This window comes from Leishmania infantum, chromosome 35, assembly GCF_000002875.2.
Source record: "Leishmania infantum JPCM5 genome chromosome 35".
NCBI classification, from domain to species: Eukaryota; Euglenozoa; class Kinetoplastea; order Trypanosomatida; family Trypanosomatidae; genus Leishmania; species Leishmania infantum.
Window position 1 is genome coordinate 1,232,011 of NC_009419.2, and position 18,101 is coordinate 1,250,111.

At 57.7% G+C, this 18,101-nt stretch overlaps 4 protein-coding genes across 4 annotated transcripts; all 4 read right to left on the bottom strand.

Moving 5' to 3' along the window:
* Positions 1 to 298: 298 nt before the first annotated feature.
* LINJ_35_3090 (conserved hypothetical protein) lies at positions 299 to 1,114 on the bottom strand (the record flags this gene model as incomplete). Its single annotated transcript, XM_001469074.1, has 1 exon — positions 299 to 1,114. The coding sequence occupies one exon, from the start codon at positions 1,112 to 1,114 to the stop codon at positions 299 to 301; it is 816 nt and encodes a 271-aa protein (XP_001469111.1).
* A 1,543-nt stretch (positions 1,115 to 2,657) lies between these two features.
* LINJ_35_3100 (conserved hypothetical protein) lies at positions 2,658 to 3,881 on the bottom strand (the record flags this gene model as incomplete). The annotated part of the gene is made up of 1 exon (XM_001469075.1): positions 2,658 to 3,881. One exon carries the CDS (start codon positions 3,879 to 3,881, stop codon positions 2,658 to 2,660), a length of 1,224 nt encoding a protein of 407 aa, XP_001469112.1.
* Positions 3,882 to 7,238: 3,357 nt separating this feature from the next.
* LINJ_35_3110 (putative ubiquitin-activating enzyme e1) lies at positions 7,239 to 10,703 on the bottom strand (the record flags this gene model as incomplete). The annotated part of the gene is made up of 1 exon (XM_001469076.1): positions 7,239 to 10,703. The coding sequence occupies one exon, from the start codon at positions 10,701 to 10,703 to the stop codon at positions 7,239 to 7,241; it is 3,465 nt and encodes a 1,154-aa protein (XP_001469113.1).
* A 1,813-nt stretch (positions 10,704 to 12,516) lies between these two features.
* Positions 12,517 to 14,985, bottom strand: LINJ_35_3120 (conserved hypothetical protein; the record flags this gene model as incomplete). The annotated part of the gene is made up of 1 exon (XM_001469077.1): positions 12,517 to 14,985. One exon carries the CDS (start codon positions 14,983 to 14,985, stop codon positions 12,517 to 12,519), a length of 2,469 nt encoding a protein of 822 aa, XP_001469114.1.
* Between the last annotated feature and the right edge of the window lie 3,116 nt (positions 14,986 to 18,101).

An 18,101-nucleotide genomic window follows, 5' to 3' on the forward strand; every position in this document is an offset into this window, starting at 1 on the left:
GCTCGCACACCGCGGTCCACGAGGCCACTCCATTGGGCCGGAAGGAGCAAGCAAAGAAAATACAGCAGAAACACCAGAGGACCGCATCCGAGATGTTAAGAGCCAGCGACGCGGGAACAGGAGGCACATCTTCTACGGCACCGAAACAGCAAAGAGGGAGGGAGGGGGAGGAGGACCTACGTGCGATAATGGGCAAGCCGCACCTTGTCTTTTTCTTCAAAAAGAAAAACACGCAGAGCAGACAAGTACACACACACACACACACACTGCCGCCTGCGTGGCCGTCCACTTGTACCGATTAGTTGCGCCACTCATCATGATCGTTACCTTTGCTCTCGTGGCCAAAGGCCCACTGGCCACGGTAGAACTCCTCCACCAGCTCATCCGAGTAGTCATGCACACCGCAAAAGGGCATGTAGACCGGCAGGCCCTTCTGCCACATCCACCGCGAGAAGCCCGCCTCCTGCAGTGCGCGGCGTTCCGGATTGACGAGGAGACCCGTCGTGGCTACCCACATCGGATCGCGTGTGTAGATGTTGCCGGCGTTGAGCGGCGACCACTCGTTGTACTTGATGTTGAACGGCATGGGGATTCCAAGACGAGAGTTGTACCCCCACTCACCACGCGCCTTCATCTGCGCCGGAGTGTGCGCGGCGCCACCCTGCATCCACTTCAGCCACATCGGGCTGGCTGCGTGTGGAGACTGGCCGCGGAACCAGTGCGGATCAACCGGCTCGAGTATGCGTACAAAGTACGTACCTTGTGCACGACGGCTCTGCCAGTACTTGTTGCCGTTCTCGTCCTTTCCGACAAAGATCTTCTCATCCTTGCGGCGCCAGGCCTCACCGATGTAGTAGTGCCTCCGCAGAGCGCCAAAGAGGCCGAACATGCGAAAGTCATGCACTATCCACCGCCAGCGAGCCCACGTGAAGGAGAGCCGCACGGGGTTGTCGCCCTGGCGATGGTGGTGCCGCGGGAAGCTATGCGGATCATCGTGCGCCTTGGTGTACACAAAGTTCTTCGATCCGCACTTCGACGACTTCACGGCCATCTCGCCGTACTTCTTAGCCATGGGGTTGGGGCCATAGGCACCATAGGTGAAGACGCTGGTCATAGCTGGTGGAGAGACGCAAGTAGCCGACGGAATGAGTTAGCGGCCGCTGTGCAGACGTGATAAGTCGGAGCAGTGCTTTCGGCAAAGTGGCGGCGGGAAAAGAAAGGGCAGCGACCGGGCAAACACGACGAGAGAGAAAAAGAGAGAGCTATGATACGAACAAAAGAGGGGGAGACAAGGAGAGGCTAACACACATACGCATACATGCCCACGCATACACCCTCCACAACCTCAAGTGGATGCGATGGAGAAGAGTAGCACACGCAAATCGTAAACGTATATAACGGCCACTACTTGAAAAAGAAGGCGCAGTGCTCCTACACGGTGAGCTACAGAGAAATAGATAGAGCGAACGCGCAACGGAGAGGATAGTGCCAGCAGTTCAAGGTTCACGGCTAAACATCACCTCTTCCGCTTATCTGTTCCCTAGTGAAGCGATAGGCACAAATTCGAAAACGAACACACAAAGGGAAAGAGGTGAGACTGTGTGTGTGTCTGTGTGTGTCTATCTGTGCTTCTCCGGCTGTGTTTAGTGGCTACCGAGCGCGTCTCAGAGATATGGGATGGACGGCGCACACAGGCGATCGTGCCTGCACCCTTCCCACGCACAAAGACTCACGCTCGCACACAAGAGAAAAGAGCAGGTGCAGAGGGCGGGGAGTTGTTCTCCCGAGCCTAAAGCTCCTTCTACAATGCCCACTACTAGAACCACAACGAAGAGGTTTCCTTCCTTTCAGAGGGTACCTCACCAATGCGATTGGCACACGCGCGCGCGAGCAGCGAATGCGCGCAACGACGCGAGAGACAAAACTAAACAAAAGAAAGCACTACGAAGGGTGTTCTAAGGCCTGTAAGGGTATCCGAGGAGGAGGAAGTGGTGGTGGTGGGCGGGTGGAGGAGCTGTGGTTGCGTGTGACACCTGCGGAAAAAAAAATAGGGAAACGCAGAGAATGAAGGGTATGAAGTTCAACACTCTACGAGAGCGGGCCAAGAACCAGGTCGAGGAGGCACGATCACTGCACCGAGACCGAAGAAACGATAGAGTCGTCCGCGCCAGCCCCTGTGAAACCGTCAGCAACTCGCAGCTGCAGGGATGCGTTCGCGGTAAGGTGACCGCCCCGCAGGCGCACGTGAGCCGTTCTCTTCAGTTGTGTTCTCGACCAGGCTCCCTTTTTGGTTGAAGAGAAAAAAAAAGATCCGATCCCAAGACGTGCACGGATGCTGGGCTTTGGTGCGTGTGATAAAGTGTTGGAAGCGCATCGTCAACGCGCCAGCTCACATTCGCGTTTTGTTATTGCCTTCGTCGCTGCTGTTCGTCGAGTTTAGGGGGGAGCGGGTATTAGTACACGTGGCTTGGCGGGTCTTTCTTGTTCTCTCCACCTGTCAAATGATGGGCACGGATAGACGAGGAAAGCACAAAGGGACGACAACAACAGGCGCTCGATCACGAGTTGCCAACATGTGGCAGCCCCATCAAGGGAAGCGACGCCGCCAGAGGAGGGCCGCAGCCAAACAGAGAAAGGGAAAAGCAACACACCGAACTTCATTGCGCGTCACGTTCACGCTTGCGCTCGCGCAGAAGCTGCTTGATCCTCTCTCGCTCCTCCGTTGCCGGCACCACCTCATCCATGATGAGCGGCTCCTTGCAGCCAGGACAGACTACGCCGCCGTCGTCCTCGTCGTCCAGGCTACGTGTCTCGTCCAACGCCTCCTCGGCCATCTTGGTAAAGCAGCCCTGGCACATGAGGCGGCCACAGCACGGCAGCTTCATCGCCTCGCGGGCGACGCCGTTGTGCACGACGCAGCTTAGCGCCACATCCGTGGGCTTTGTTGGCGACGATGCTTCCGCAGTGGTGGCCGAAGCACTGTTTACCTTCGCAGGCTCCGTAGCATTCTCTCGACTGAGAGCCATCTCATGCAGATCGTCGTCGCGCACGGTATCGCCGGAGACGGCGCCGCCGATGCCGGCGACGGAAATGGCGGTGAACACCGAGGGGTCTACGCGGCGCTTCACCAGGCGGTGGTCGCGCGTGATGAACTTGGGTGCTGGGTCGTCCATAGTGCACTCTACCAGCATGCTCTCAGGGATCCCCACCGGAAACGAAAGCACCTTCATCGCCTTTCCACCTTTTGCCGACGGGCAGTGCTGAATCAGGTGGCCGCCCTTGCCGCAGTTGTGGCAGATGTACCCCTTTGGCGGAGGTCGAAAGTTATCCTCCATGTTGGCGCGCATCGCGTCACCGCGGCCTCGGCCACCGCCCAAGAAGAGGTCGCTCCCGCCGCCTCCGCCCATGCCGCCACGGCCACCGCCCATGCCCCCACGCCCACCGCGCCCGCCTCGACGAAAGCGACTACTCACTTCGTCAATGCCCGTGTCGAGGGCAGCCTCCGCCTGCAGCTGCGCGAGTCGCTCTTCTTCCGTCAGCGCATGCCCGTCACCAAAACCGGCTGGGCCTCCAAATCCAGAGGAGGTAGGGATGCTATCTAGAGAGGAAGACAGCGGCGGAAGCCTGGGACGTGTCAGAAACAGCGGCTTGCCACTGTGTGTTTGCCTCACTACATCCACCACCGCATACGCCGGCAGATCCTCTTCTGGGTGCAACAGCGCCGTGCTGCCTGCAAGAAACACATTGATCTCTTCCGGCGGCGCGCACAGCTTTGCTGCAATCGCTTGCTGCGCATCACGACACGACATGACGCTGCCTTCCATGTCGATGGTGCCGACATGGTTGCTGGACTTTAGTCGAAATGTGATAGAAGCGACCATTATGACGTCTATATGTGGTACCCTCTGGTGGCGAGGCGGTAGAGCGATGGTGGCGAGAGTCACAGACAGCAACAACTAAGAAGGAACAGTAAGGAAGGAGAGAAGGTGCAGCGTCACTCGCTAGAACAGCGTACGAAAAGGAAAAGCAGCGGGAGGGGCCGGCAGGCCCCGCACACCTGAATAGATGCGAAGCGGAAAAATGCCCAGACGAGGCTGTGCGTGGGGCTCGCCAAGAGGAAAAAAAAAGACGCGCCCAGCAGGCGTGCGAGCGGCCACCACGCCCAAAGCAGCAAGTCTATCAACGGGTTGCAATTCGTTGTGTACAGGTGAGAGGACAGATTGACCTACTCGTGTGTTTCCTTGTGTTGATGCAGCGCCGTCTAAGAAGGGGCACGCTCATTTTTTTTTGATTTTGATTTTTGTACTTTGCGTCACCGTCGATGTGTTCGTCGGATCTCTCTGCATTGCGGCGCGCGAGCGCGGATGAAGAAGTGGGGTGCGGTGATAATGAGTAAGAGAGAGTGGTGGTCGGTGGGTGGTGGTGGTGGTGGGGTGGTAGTTGGACAGTGCCGATTGAAAAAAAGGGTCGGAGAGGAGGGGCCACAACTCAACGAAACGCTACATACGAACGGCAACCAGAGCCGTGCACGTGCCTGCTCATATTGCACAATATCGTGGAAGCCAACAACGGTCTTACAGGGACAAACACGACACCCAGCTATAAGAGACGCGGCGCCGCACAAGCGGGCCGTTGCCGACATGTTTGGCCATGGCAGCGCGCGAGGTTTGCCGGCCGTTACACTGCTTCCATGACTCTTACCTCACAGGATGGCGTCTGTTGCAGCTTCTTTGTTCAAAGGCAAGTTGTGCATCATTTCATCCGTGCTCTGTTTCTCGCTCACGTCACATCACAGCGAAGGAAAGGAGTTCATTCCTGTGACGTTCCTCGGCCCGCTCAGCAAGTCGGCTCGCGCGCGGCCAATCTTTCAATCTCTATCTTACTCGGCTCAAGGTCAGTCACACCGCTTCGAGGTCCACCGGATGCGCGACCAGGCCATCCGGCTGCTACACGTCTGACATCTCCATGCTTCCGACAGAGAAGCGCCGGCTTCCAATGCCGTGGTGCGTGGGCGTCTGCTCCCCCAGCAAGCGGGAATGGGGAGCAGAAGGCAGAGCTGGCGGGGAAGGGAGGGGGGGGGGGCTTGGCTCGAGCCTCTTGGCCGGCCACCTGCGCACTGGCGCAGGACGCGCTCTCGTTAATCATGTGGGTTCCTGCAACTCCGAGCACGACGCGGCCATGTGACGCCGCGACAGCACCTCGCTGTGGGCTCCCAGGCGTTGACGTGATTGTCGTGCGGATTGTATGAGCAGCTTCGACATCAGCGGTTATGAGTGCTTGGGAACAGAGAGCCGCCTCGTTGGTCTGATCATGAAACGCGCGGAAGGAAGTTCACAAAGGATCGTAAACACTGCGGTTCGCCGTTCCACGCGCCGACAGTGACAAGATGAAGAGGAATACTTCCTCCAAGTGACGCGGGGGCTTTGCAGATTCAGGCATGTTGCCTTGCTAACGCTACGCAGCACTGAAAGCCCCTGCGCACGTTGTTCACAGCTTCGCCTGTGAAGCGTGGGCAAACATCGACGCTGGTGTGCTCGACCTTTGCGCTCTGGCAACGGCTAATAAAAACGGCAGCATCAGCCGGCGACGTTGCACCCAGCCATGCATACAGCAACGACACACACGCACTCGCACAAGCACACGCTAAGACGTGCTAGACAGCGTAGCTAGCACGGCAGAAAACAGAGAAAAGAAAGCACACCACATACACGCACGGAGTAGAAAGACAGCCGCAGTCGAAGAGAGGGCACCACACTCTCTTCATGCAAGAAGCAGTAGCTTTAGGATGTGTGTGTGTGTGTGTATGTGTGTGTGCGCGTGTGTCTGTGTGCATGCGCATGTAGATATCGATGTCAACGTCGGGAAAGGGCAGACGATGTAACAAGCAGAGGAATGGCGAGTCCGAATACACAGCGAATGGACAGCTCCGCGGTGCCACGCGTTGCAAGCAAACAGCTCCCCTCCCACAAGGCGAGACTGGCTCAAGCGGCAGGCTCTTGGAGAGCCAGTGAGAGAATGGAAGAAAGTGCAGACCGCCCGTGGGCAGAACGCCACACGGCAACCAGCAACACACGCCATGCATCAAGAGGCGCCACGGCCTCTCTCGCTCGACTGAGCAGAGAGGAAGCATTTAGGGGTATCCACTGTCTGGGACACAACACCAGCTCTTCACCTTTCCTCTCGTGTCTTCGCGCTGTTTTTCTTCGTTTCTTGCCGCACTTGTAGGGGATGAAGCCCTCGCCGCCGCTGCTCTTACCATCGAATGGCGGCTAGCCAATCAGGATGGCTACATCGCCACAGATGCGCGCTACGTACACATATACATGCGGCTCTTCGAAAGACTTTGAATTTGTCCTTTTCTTCAACGAGTCACTCTACAATGAGCACTTCAGTGAATATATGCAAAACAGCCACCCTTCCCCTACCTCTGCGGCGCTGCGACTATGTCAAGAGCACCGGTACACCCAAACAGTGTCTGGCATCTTGCAGGTTATTGCCACTCCACTGCGCACCGCGCAGGCTCGGTCCAGGATTCCGCTCATCATCGCCGCAGCGCAGCAACGGAAGAACACTTGTAGGCGGAAGCGTGTCTCTGTTGCGTTGTCGACACAAATGCCGAGTGGGCTGGTCCAAACGTGATCATGACCGCACGTCTCTTCGGCACCGCGCCCGTCCAGACCCGTTCGCCGACGCCGAGAGTCCGACAGCCGTACCCGAGTGGAAGCTGCAGGCTTTTGGCTTCCCCTACAAAGAATGTGGACACTAGGCCCCTGGATATCACACACTGAGGTGGTCGGTGCCATCAAGGGCGGCGATGCACCCAAGGATAGCGAAGAAAAAGTAAGTAAACGCCCGCACACACACACACACACGTACTGGTGCAGAAGCTCAACCGGCGCTGGTGCCAAAACAAGCAAAGGGAAGCAGTAACAGCGGCGAAGAGCACACCACTGCCTAAGCGTGCATCTTTCCCTCCTTCCACACGAGGAGACAAAGCCCGCGATTCGTGCTCCGCGTCGATAATCCACAAATACGATTGAAATCCTTCTGGGCACATGCGCCCGCGAGAACGTTGCTCACTGGAGAAAGCTCAGCAGCCCTTGTGCGATATGTGATCTGTGCGGAACGGGTGAACGCCTACAGAGGTCACACTTCAGTGCGCCAAGAGCCCGTTCTCCTTATCCCTTCCCCCCTCGCACGCCGGGGGGGGGTCTTGCAGTCAGCAGCTTCGGATTCGGCTACTGCTGAATTTCAAGGCACACGGTAGCCGTCTCCACATCTACCTCGTCCACAGTGTCATCGCCGTCGTCGATAGAAACCGTCGCGGACACGTCACAGAACTGGAAGCGGTTCTGCCAAAACGGAGCCGGTAGCGTGCCGCCTGCCTCACTTGCCTTTTGCTGCTCAATTACCTTCATGAGCGACGCATTCGTGTTTGCGTGGCTTGAGCGGCCGTTCCACAGCATGCCTTTGCCGACACCGAGCCCGTCCACCTCGTACGCCTGGTCGACACCATCGGGGAGGGTCTTGTTTAGCACAGCCTCGAGCGCCGCCGCAAACGCCTTCACCGTGGTCGCCGGCGTGACAGGGATGCGAATCATGTCGTACTTCGTGAACCCCTCCGGCACGCGAATGACCTTCTTTTTGTACGTGTAGTCCTGCTCCGGGATGTAGGTGGCCACCACTTTGGTGAAGTTCTTGATGGGCAGATCGCGCTCAAAGAGAACGTAGTTGTTCGTGCCCACGTCCAGCATACCATTACGCAGCACCGAGACGTCCTTATTCTGCAAGACCTTGAAGAGCTCGATAAGCCCCAGGCCCGTCACGGCAGACGTTGTTGTCGCGATGGCAGGAATGATCTTGCCGGCGACAAGCTTCACTTTCATCCGATCCTGCGTCGGAATTCCGTAATTCTCAGCGCGAAGGTTGCTCGCCGCAGCGACAAAGTCGATTTGGAAGTTATCATCGTCGTCCTTCTCGAACTCCAGCGCTGCCGCCCTGCTGCCCTTGCATTTGGTTGCCAGAGCGGCAACATCCGCCAGCAGCCCTTGCAGCTCGGCCTCGGACTCCTCCATGGTAACTTGCTTGCCCTCCTGCGCATTGGCTGCTAAGTCGTCGTCGAGGTTGTCGACGAAGCCAGCCACGTACGCCGGCGTCGACAGCTTGCTCACCTCTGCCTGAATCCACGCGTCCGTACGGTACTCCTGCATCCAGCGGTTCTTCTCATCGTTGAAGCGCGCCTCATGCTTGGGCGGGTGCACCCCGAACATGCACGCATACAGGTTGATCGCCGCCACCAGGAAGTTCTTTGCGTCTGGATTCGTCGTAATGTCGGCGGCCGTCACCTGGAGCGCTGTTGGATACTTGCGATGTCCCGACCAGAAATCCTCGCCGTTTTTCTTTTTGGCGCCGCGCGGGAAGGCCGCCTGAAGATCTAGAATGCGGTCACGGAACATCTTGAAGAGCTGTTCCCAGCCAAGCGCGACACACCTGTCCATCGTCGGCCCATCGGCAAGAATCGTCAGCGTCCGCTTCAGCAACTTGAGCGGGCCCACGTTCTTGTCAATGAGGCTACGCCGCTCGCCAGCGCTTGAACCACTAGAAACCTCGTGGTGGATGCGCTGGGTGAAGGCGGCAGGGTCTTCGATGATCTGCTGCGCCGTTTGCATTGGGGACACGAACATATCGTCGAACTGCGCGCGGGCCCACTCTATGCAGTGGTCGTAGATGTACGGAAAGTTGCGCAGCGTGCACATGGGAATGCCGCCCGTCTGATCCGCCGCGCCGCCGTCGGCGTACGACGACGTCCTGCCGGGAACGATAATGTCGACGTTGCCGCCGGTGCCCATTGTGCCTGCCTCGACAAGCACCTTCTGAAAGCGGACGCACTGCTGGTCGACATAGAGGCGGGCCTCTATGTTGTCCAGCGCGTTGACGACAACGTTCAGCGACTGCCAGAAAGTGTCGGGGTAGAGGTGCTCGGTGGTCGTGCCAATGAAGTCTTGGCGAGCGTCCACGTTCGCATCGGGATTCATCTGCCGCATGCGGGCAGCCGCAGCCGCCGACTTGGGCTGCCCGACGTTCTCCTCGCGGAAGAGAAACTGCCGGCTGAGGTTTGATACCTCGATGCGGTCGTTGTCGGTCACGACGAGGGAGCCGCCGGTGCCGCAGGTGATGCCACACAGTGCGAAGTTCTTGACGTTCTCGCAGCCGAGTGCCCCGCACCCAACCATGAAGAGGCGCAGGTTCTGCAGCAGCTTCTGGAAGCCCTTGCCAAAGATGGAGATGATGTGATCGTAGCGCGAGTTCATCGGGCGGAATTCTTCACTGCTGTGGTCGGCTCGTTCGGGCCGCACGGCTGCGCAGGAGAGGTGGAACCACTGGTGAATCGGCGAGTACTTGCCAGTAATCTTCACAATCTCCTGCGCTACGACAGCACCAAAGAAGGAGGCGAGGGGTTGCAGCTCAGCACGGGCGAGGAGCGCTTCCGCCATCACCGCCTTTTCATCCAGGTTTTCGAGGACCAACGGCGCCGGCGGTGGCGGCGGCGGCACCTTGTACGGGAACTCCGCATTGCCGGGCTTGCCGGTGGTGCGCTGCTCCGGCGGCGCCGGCATCGCCTTATTCTCCTCCAGCACCTTCTTGGCCAGCTCAACTACCTCAGCGGCCTGCGCTGCGTTGTGCAGCTCAGGCAGCTTTCCCGAGTGCGCGTCGGCGTAACGCAGCAGCGCATGCAGCGTCACATGGGTCACTGACTCCTCGGAGTTGTCCATCATCGGGCTCACTGGGACGAAAGCGCCTGGCGCCGCCAGCGCCTCACTGAGGGGCCGAAAGGAGAGCACCCTCACCTCCTTCAACTCGTGAAGAAAGCCGCCTGTCTCATACGGGCTGTACCCCTGCGTCTCGAACGCCGGGTACACACGCACCGTATCGCGCGGGTCGGAGGGGCAGACGACGCCGTCATACACCTGACCATTCACGGAGGTGCCGTCCGGTTTCAGGAGTCCCTGTACCTCGCTCAGCTTGATCTGCGTATAGTCGCGCAAGGCCCCGGGTGTCTGCCCCTCTGGTGTCTCGTAGCGGATGCGCGTGTACATCTCGCCCGTCTTGTCACGCAGTGTCACGACTTCCGTGATCAGCTTCTGTAGCATGGGTCGCCCGTCGGCGTCCTTGACGACGAAGGAAGGGCCGTGGTCCGCGAACACGGAACCCATCGTGCCCGTTTGAAGTGCCAACACGAATGAGATGGCCGGCGTGTGATTGTGGCAGAAAGCGTTCCATTCGCTCAGCGTCGTCAGGCTGAGATCCGGCGCGGCGGCCGTGAAGATGAGGGCGACGTTGTCCGAGACGGTGGCCGTCGTCAGCTCTGCAAGCACTCGAACGCGCGTGTTTGGGTTCAGCTCAGAAATATAGGCGGCAGACAGCTCCGCCATCGTCTTGCCCGATGCCATGGACTGCGGCGTGACGGCAAAATTCACGCCCATGTCCTGAGCCGTCGGCTTCCGAGGGTCATAGAAGCGGATGGTGTGAATGCCAGCGAGTGCCAGGTTCTTCGCGATCTCGATCCCGACGCCACCGCAGCCGACAATGATAACCTTGAAGGCGATCAGCTTTGCCATGGTCTCGAGGCCATAGGTGCCGATGGTCCGGCTTTGCTTGTCCAGATACTTCTGGTCGATCAACACTTTGCTCTCGGCCTCCATTTTGCCGTGCGCTGTGTTTCGGGGGTTTGCAGCTATGCGTTCGTGGATGCAGGCGGGAATTTATAGGTGATGCGTGTCCTTGGCGCACACTTGACACGGGCGAGAGACAAGAAAAAAAAAAGGGGGAACGGCTGGCGCTCGCGTGACAAAAACAGCACGTGCGTTCTGCGCACGTCTTTCTCCTCCGGCGCTGTCGCTGACACCCCCCCCCCCAGTGACTTGACGGCCAGCTCCAACTACCGAGAAGATGTCGTAGAGAGGGTCTGACAGGCGGGGACGAGATGAAAACGAAAACTGGAATAGAACGCCGGCGGGAAAAGGCGTAGAAGCACCCAGCACACTGTACGACGTGACAGTGCAGCCGAGTGCGCCGAAATAGGAACAGCTCAGCGAACGTTGTGCGGGCTCTGCAGAGAAACCTGGCGTGAAGAAGACAAGTAGAAAGCAGGAAGATGCGCGGTATCCGTGTGCAGATGCAGCTGGAGGATCGTCGGATAGAGCGGACAGGTGGCGGTACGATCACAGGCTAGCACGGGAACTCCGTTTTCTTCTTTCTTCCGACGGGAAACAAGCCGGCGACTACAAAAACCAAAACGGCCAGGGCAAGTGCGGGCCACTTGTCTGTAAGCAAGTTGATACCGACGCTGAGCGTAAAAGCCAGAATGTCGGTATGTTCGGGGGAGAGAGTTTGACAGTTGTGCGTGCGCGTGTTTAGTGCGCGCTGTGCTAAGGGTGGAGAGGAACAAGACTCAACGAAAGAAACTGTAAGAAAAGGCTTCACGGTGACATACTCAACAAGAGACGCACCAATCAAGCAAAGCCGAAAACAGGAGGAGGCAGATAAAGATACACATATCCGGAGACGATGAAAGAAGGTCATCAGCCTAGGAGCAGCCCTGTGTCTGCATAGAAACTGGTTGTGTTGCGTGCTTGCTCCACAGGAGCCAGCTAATCCAGAGTGAGGTATCACTTGGAAAAGCAAAACACGTGCTCTGCCCTTTCCTCTTGAAATTTCAGACTTCGTTGTAGACGGCAACAGGCAGTCGCTCAGAAAGAGCCCTCATGATCAACGGAGTGGTGCTGTGTTATCGAGTGGGAAAACAAGGCAGAACGCCAGTGGAGCGCATGCGCCTGCTTGCCTCTTGTCGCGTGCATGCTCGATGTGCCCTCCGTTTTCGTTTCAGGATGCATGTGCGTGTGCGTGGGCCTTTCGTTTGCCTCTTTCGTTTTTGTTTTCTTTCTCGCTCTTTTCGCCTCGTTTCACTCGCAAGATGGAATCCACCCTCCCGCCCCCGACTCCTCCTCCTCCGCCGTCTCCACGGCAGACGCCTGCGTTGTCTGTCTCCCGAGTTTTCTTCTCTGTGTGTCACACACGCGCACCTCCGTTGGGCGAAGGGCAAGGGGCGGAAGGAGTCTCACGTGCAGTGGCGCACCTTCCCGCAGGTCATCAGCAGCACACCGTAATCACATGCAGCAATGCTCAATGTCTTCTGCACAACATGGAAGAGATAAGAAAGGCGATGTGCGAGACATTTTTGCACCCCCTCTCACACAATGTCGAACCGCTACTTCGGAAAAGTGATCGCTGCCAGGACGCATCATCAATCGACGCCAAGGCCGCTTTGCAGCAACGCGTGAGTGGCGTGGGGGTAGTGGCATGTACACCTTATTCCAAAAAAAAAAGCGTAGCCACTGCTTGGGGCGACGCGGGCAATGACGGAGAACCACCACCCGCAGAGAAGCGCTGTGGCCGGGGCCGCTCCTTCACTTCGTCCTCCCCAAAGCACACACACACACATACACGCACAGTGATCTACTTCTTGGCCGATGTTGGAGACCCAGGGGGGAGCTGTATCTTAAAATGTCGCTTGCACGAAGCCACAGGCTTCGACGTCGTCGGGTTCGTAAAGTAGAAGATGTTCTGCACCATCGTCTTATCACCGTCCTGGAACTGGTACCAGACGCGCTCGATTCCCTCTTGCACCTCCGTCTCCACATACAGCTCGCGCCCTCCTGACAAGATGCACGAGCGTGACTTCACCCAGCCGCGCGAGACACTCTCCCACGTCCACTCCGTCCCGTCGAGCGCGATGACGAAGCGCCGCCGCTCGAGCATGGTCACCTCATCAATCACAATCTTGTTGTCGCAGTTCACGTGGACAACCCAGGTCGGCACCGTCTTGCTGTTCACGCTGCGCAGCAACACGTTGACGCCCTGCTCTAGCAACACGGCGTTCATGCTGCCTTCCGTCTCCTCCGGGTCCATGATCCAGGTGCCGGCCATGAGCGCCTTAATCTGTGACACCTCCAGCATGGAGGGCGGTTGCAGCAGTAGACAACGCGCCGGCAGCGAGAAGACGCAGCTGTCGGCCACGTCGGAGTTGAACAGGTACGACACCGGCACCGCGATATCCAAGGCCTGGGCCCGCTTCTGGATCCACGCGGCGCACTTAGCGTGAGTCACATCACAAAGCTCCTGCATCATAAAAGCGCGAAGGGTCAGGGTCCGGTAGTTGATCGCGCTAGCGCCGTAAAAAGTCATCCATCGGTTGTAGCACCACTGCAACGCCTTCTTCACCTCCTCCTCCTCCTGAGGGTGATGATAAATGTAGCCGTACGTGCCCAAGAGCGCCGCCAGCACCACCTGTTGAGAGGGTGTCAAGTCGAACTGCTGCGTCTTCAGGGCCACCTTCAGTCCAGCTAGCGCAACCAAGCCGGGTCCTTCAGCGATTGCCTCCCACGACGCCGCCGCCGCCACCTCTGCCCGTTTCATCGCGGCAGAGCCCAGGCCATGCAGCATGCCGAACAGATCTCTTGCCATGTATAGCTTGCCGCGTCCGCGGCTCGTCACGAAGCCGTCCCCCCTCACCTCCGTGACGCTGCCGTCGGCCATGATCAGCTTGCCTGCCACAGTCACGGTACCCTCCCACTCGCTGGGCTGGGCAAGGCACGTGATCATCTCCTGATTCGGCAGCGTTGCCGCTAGGCGTAGCACGACCCGACAGCCGTCGCTCGTCGGACACTCGACACGCCACCGCGTCGGGTACACGACTCCCGTTTCGCTGCTCATATACGACTCGTCTGTCTCGTCGTTCATGATGACGCCGCTGCTGTGCTGGAAGGCCTCCTTGCTCGCCGCAGAATGCACGGTGGCGTCGCACCTCTTGACGGCACCAGTCTCCGCTGACATAACACGAGTAATGCTGAAACACTGCGCCATCTTGTCGTATAGGCGAATGAGGCAGTGGTCGTGCACCATGTGCTCCGTCTCCTCAGCAATACGGCGGCAGCGGAGGTCCCGCACGAAGCGCGCCTCTTCCACGCTGCGAGGCACCACGCCACCGAAGCTGTGCTCCACCCAAACGCTGCCACGATTTACCTCCAATTCACGCGCCAGCTCGAGATTGTCGGAGGCGCGTGTCACCCGCAGCGAGCCACCGAGCAGTCGAGTGTGGTGAAGACAGTAGGAGAACTCGTCGTCCTCCCAGTTGCCGGTGGAGACGATGCCACGCGTGCCACCGAGAGCTGGCGGAATACTGCGAGGCATGAACGTCAGATCCACGACGGCGCGCACCTCCTTCGACAAGTCGCTCTCCTCGTGCTCGCTGCTTACCCCTTCGAGGTGGAGGGTGTATCTCGGGACCAGCAGTTGATGCACTCGATTCACGGCGGGCGCGGCTGCTTTCAGTGTGTTCTTGCCGAACTGGACGTCGAGCTCCGTCAAACGTGTCGAAGCAGCCTCGTCCAGCAGCTGATCTGGCAGCACCAGGCGCTCCTTATTGAACTGCTCCAGCATCGCCTGAAGCATCGCAGGCTGATTTTGTATCGTCTTCTTGGCAACCATCATCGAGAAGAGCGCTGGTGCACGGTCATCCGCGGCGCAGAAGCGGTAGTATTTTTTCTGCTCGTGGTCCGTGATGGACCAGTTCACCACGCACGCGTGCGTCAGCAGAGAGTCTTCCTTTGGCGGGTCAACATCACTGACGACGGCCACGGAGTGGAAGGTGACACAGAGAGCAAAGCGATTGTGCGCACCGAAGCGGCTGCGCAACGTCCACCGCTCTGTTTGGCAATGCTCGTGCGCGCGGTCGTGGTCAAACAGCATCGACCACAGAGCGTTTGCCGACACCGACGGGCCTTTCCCATCGTCATCAGTGATGTTCAATTGCGGCCACGAGTTCCGCAGACGCTCCTTCAACGATTTCTCCTCCACGGACTCATCCTCGAAACGCTGCCGCTGCACAGGCGGCTCAACGGCAGTCTCGGCAGCCGAAAAGTGCATTATACCTTCGCTGGTGCGCCGAGATCGCGTGCCAGCAACTTGTGCCTACTCACTTGTCGTAGCTGAAGTCGTACCCTTCGTTCACACCCAAACGAACAACTAGCAGTGCCCTCGTATGTCATGTCCACAAGACGGATCACGAAGGCCCTGCGCCAGCCTCTGAGAAGTTCCGAGCTCGCAGGACGCACGCCGCCACGGCCTCTCTCGTCGTTTCAGCGCGTGCGTCTTCTTTTTTAGTATACCTCTGCTAAGCAGTGCCGAAGATCAAAGCGATGTTCGAGTGCCGTGGGGGAGGGCCACAAAGCAAGAGCGTCGGTGGCTCACGAGTGGCGAGGGGTGAATCACGCAGAGAATAAGAAGAGGTTGTCTTCTTTTAGCACACGTAGGATCGTGCGCGAGTTGTGTCGGTGGGCGTTATCGGTGGGGGGGAGAGGAAAAGTAGGGAGAAGCGAGGTGGAGAAAGAAACGCGTAAGTGAATGGATAACGGCGGTTTCCTTTTTTTTTGTCGTGATCGCTCGTTCTAGCAGTCCAGCTTCCTTCTCTTCGTTGTCTTCTGTTGCGGCCGTTGGCTTCGGTTGCTGTACACGCAAACATGCGCAGGCGAGTGCAGTGCGCGTGATGAATACTGTTCGCAGTTGTTCTTCACCTACCTTCCGCCTGCGATGGTGTGCCTTTTCGTTGCCGTTCACCGTCTGTATGGTGCGGGCGAAACGGGAAGCAGCACACACACACACGAAAACACCTGAGCAGAGATGACGCTCCCAAAAAAAAGTCAAAGGAAAGTGAAGCGAAGACAGCAGTGGGGGCAATGCTGTGAGTAAATCCGCCCACATAATAGTGAAGCACGCTCCTGCAGACGCCAGAGTTGAGGCCACATCAACGCCCGGTCACGGCGCGCTTGCCCGGGCGTGGCATTTCCACCGTGGAAAGCAACTTTGGCTCGCACGCTCGAGACCCGTTCCCCACCTTGGCGCAGGCGGAGCTTCTTCGCGCTCGATCGAAGGAGATGAAGGAGCTTTCCCTCAGAGCAGCTGGCGCGAGCCGCAGACGCGCGTGCATTCGCTCTGCTGCTCCACAGAAGCCTTGTCCTTCCCGCCAGCGTTGCCAAATCGCTCGCGTAGGGAGATTTTGCTCCATCTCCATCTTGTCTTTGAGCAAGGCACGAATTAACCGCCTTTCACCTCTCTACCCTCTCTCCAACCCTCATCCTCTGGTACCTATGGGTCCTGTATATATGCGCGTCCGCCAGATTTGGCACGGTCACCGGCTAAGACGCACAAGCACAGACACATACCCTTCCACGTCTTTGGAACGATATTTCTCGCCCTGTGTCGCTCATTATGACACACCAGCACCATCTCGTGGGAGTGACATACACTTCAAGCGAGAAGGAAAGCGATACAAAGAAGAAGTCGAAGCAGAGAGAGAGAAAGGTGGCGGAGAGGTGGTGGTACTGGACAAGGGAAGGGTAGGGGAGAGAGGATAATATGTGGAAGGTCAAGTGGCGCTTTTGTTGTCCTTTATTAGGCAGCCTATCCGACTGGGCTTTTTGGAAGAAGGGAGGCAAAAACTCCACCGCTGCTCGAAAGCACTCGAGGATACAAAAGCGGCGGGGCAAAACAACAAAAAAGAGGTAATACATTATTCTGGACGTACAACAACACAGCACAGAACGTCCACGAGCATGCACGTCCCTACCCCCGCCATCAATCACTCTCTTTCGCTCTCCATCAAACTGCCGTTTCGCCCATGAACAAAACCAAACATACAAGCATACAAATGCATGCGCGTAAAAAAAAAGCACCAGCTGCAACAAAAACAGATGTGTTCACCTCATCAGCCTACTCACAGAGTGCCTCTCTGTCCTCCTCCACTTCCATTAGTTGTTTTTTTTGCCCTTTCGCAATCAAGCATGAATCATATTTCCAAGAAAACAAGACAGACAGAGGAAAGAGGTGACGGGTGGGGGTAGTGCACGACGGCACCCGAAATAACAAAAGAAAGAATGCGAGGTAATTGCACATGAAACGAAATGAGCGTGAAAAAAAAAGAGAATATTTTTGCGTCGCTGCGGAGAGGCACCTCCGCGGAAATGGTGAAAGGGAGATAAAAGTGTAGTGAGAGTTTGTGCGGGGGATGGAGGGGGGGGGGGCAAGCGATTTTTCAGGGCTGGGGGAGGGGCGCCCACCGCATCCACCCCAGCTGGGAGATGCCGCCTCAAGTGGATGCCCGTGGAGATACCCCGGATGTTTTGGCGTAACGCACACGTGCATATAAACCTGTAGCACCCTTTCTTCGTTTTCTGGGGAAATACACTCACGAAGCCATAGGTTAGAGGCCCGCCTCCAACACAGGGCGTGCGGAGTGCGGTGCGGTGGGCAGGACCAGCACAGATTGAACAAAAAAAAAAGAGAGGGAAAGTAGAGCGGCCCTTGCGGCCTTGAGGACAGAAAGGGAGAGAACGTCACAGCACAGAGCGGCGGGCGTTTTCACTCGCATTTCAAGCACGTGCTCGCTGGAAGTTTTGTTGTTGCCACTTTCCCATCCGCCAGTCGATATGGCCTCCATTAAGGTCGCCCTTCAGGCTGACAAGAGATAGAATAGGAAGGGATAAGAAGGTCTGGGGAGCCGCAGGAGCATCCGTTTCTCTGAAGTTCGCCCGCAGTGGACACTCCTCATCTCCATTCGCCGCGCGCGTCGCTCGCGCGTGGGGGAAGGGGGAAGTCAGTCGATGCGGGAGTGTGGTCGAGGTAGCATGGTGCACAGTATGTGATTGAGGAGAAACCACTGGCTCTGCTCCGGTTCTCGTTTCCGTTCTCCTCGTCTCCGTGAGGGCTACATCACATGCTTGCCGCATTTTTTCGTTCTAGCTCAGCGGACGCAGCCCACAGAAGTCGCCTCAACAGAACCAAGAAGAGAATGCACACACTCAACTGTCTTCCGCATCTCGCCAGACTCGCTTCTTTCGGTGCCCCGTCATTGTGCTGAGTGTCGTCATCGGTTTCGCGCAACAGAGAACAACGATAAAAAAGGTGAAAGGTGCCATTGTGGCACCCCCCCCCCACGATGAGGTGAGGTGGGATCGTGCTCCTCGGTCCAGCCGCGACAAGGGCAA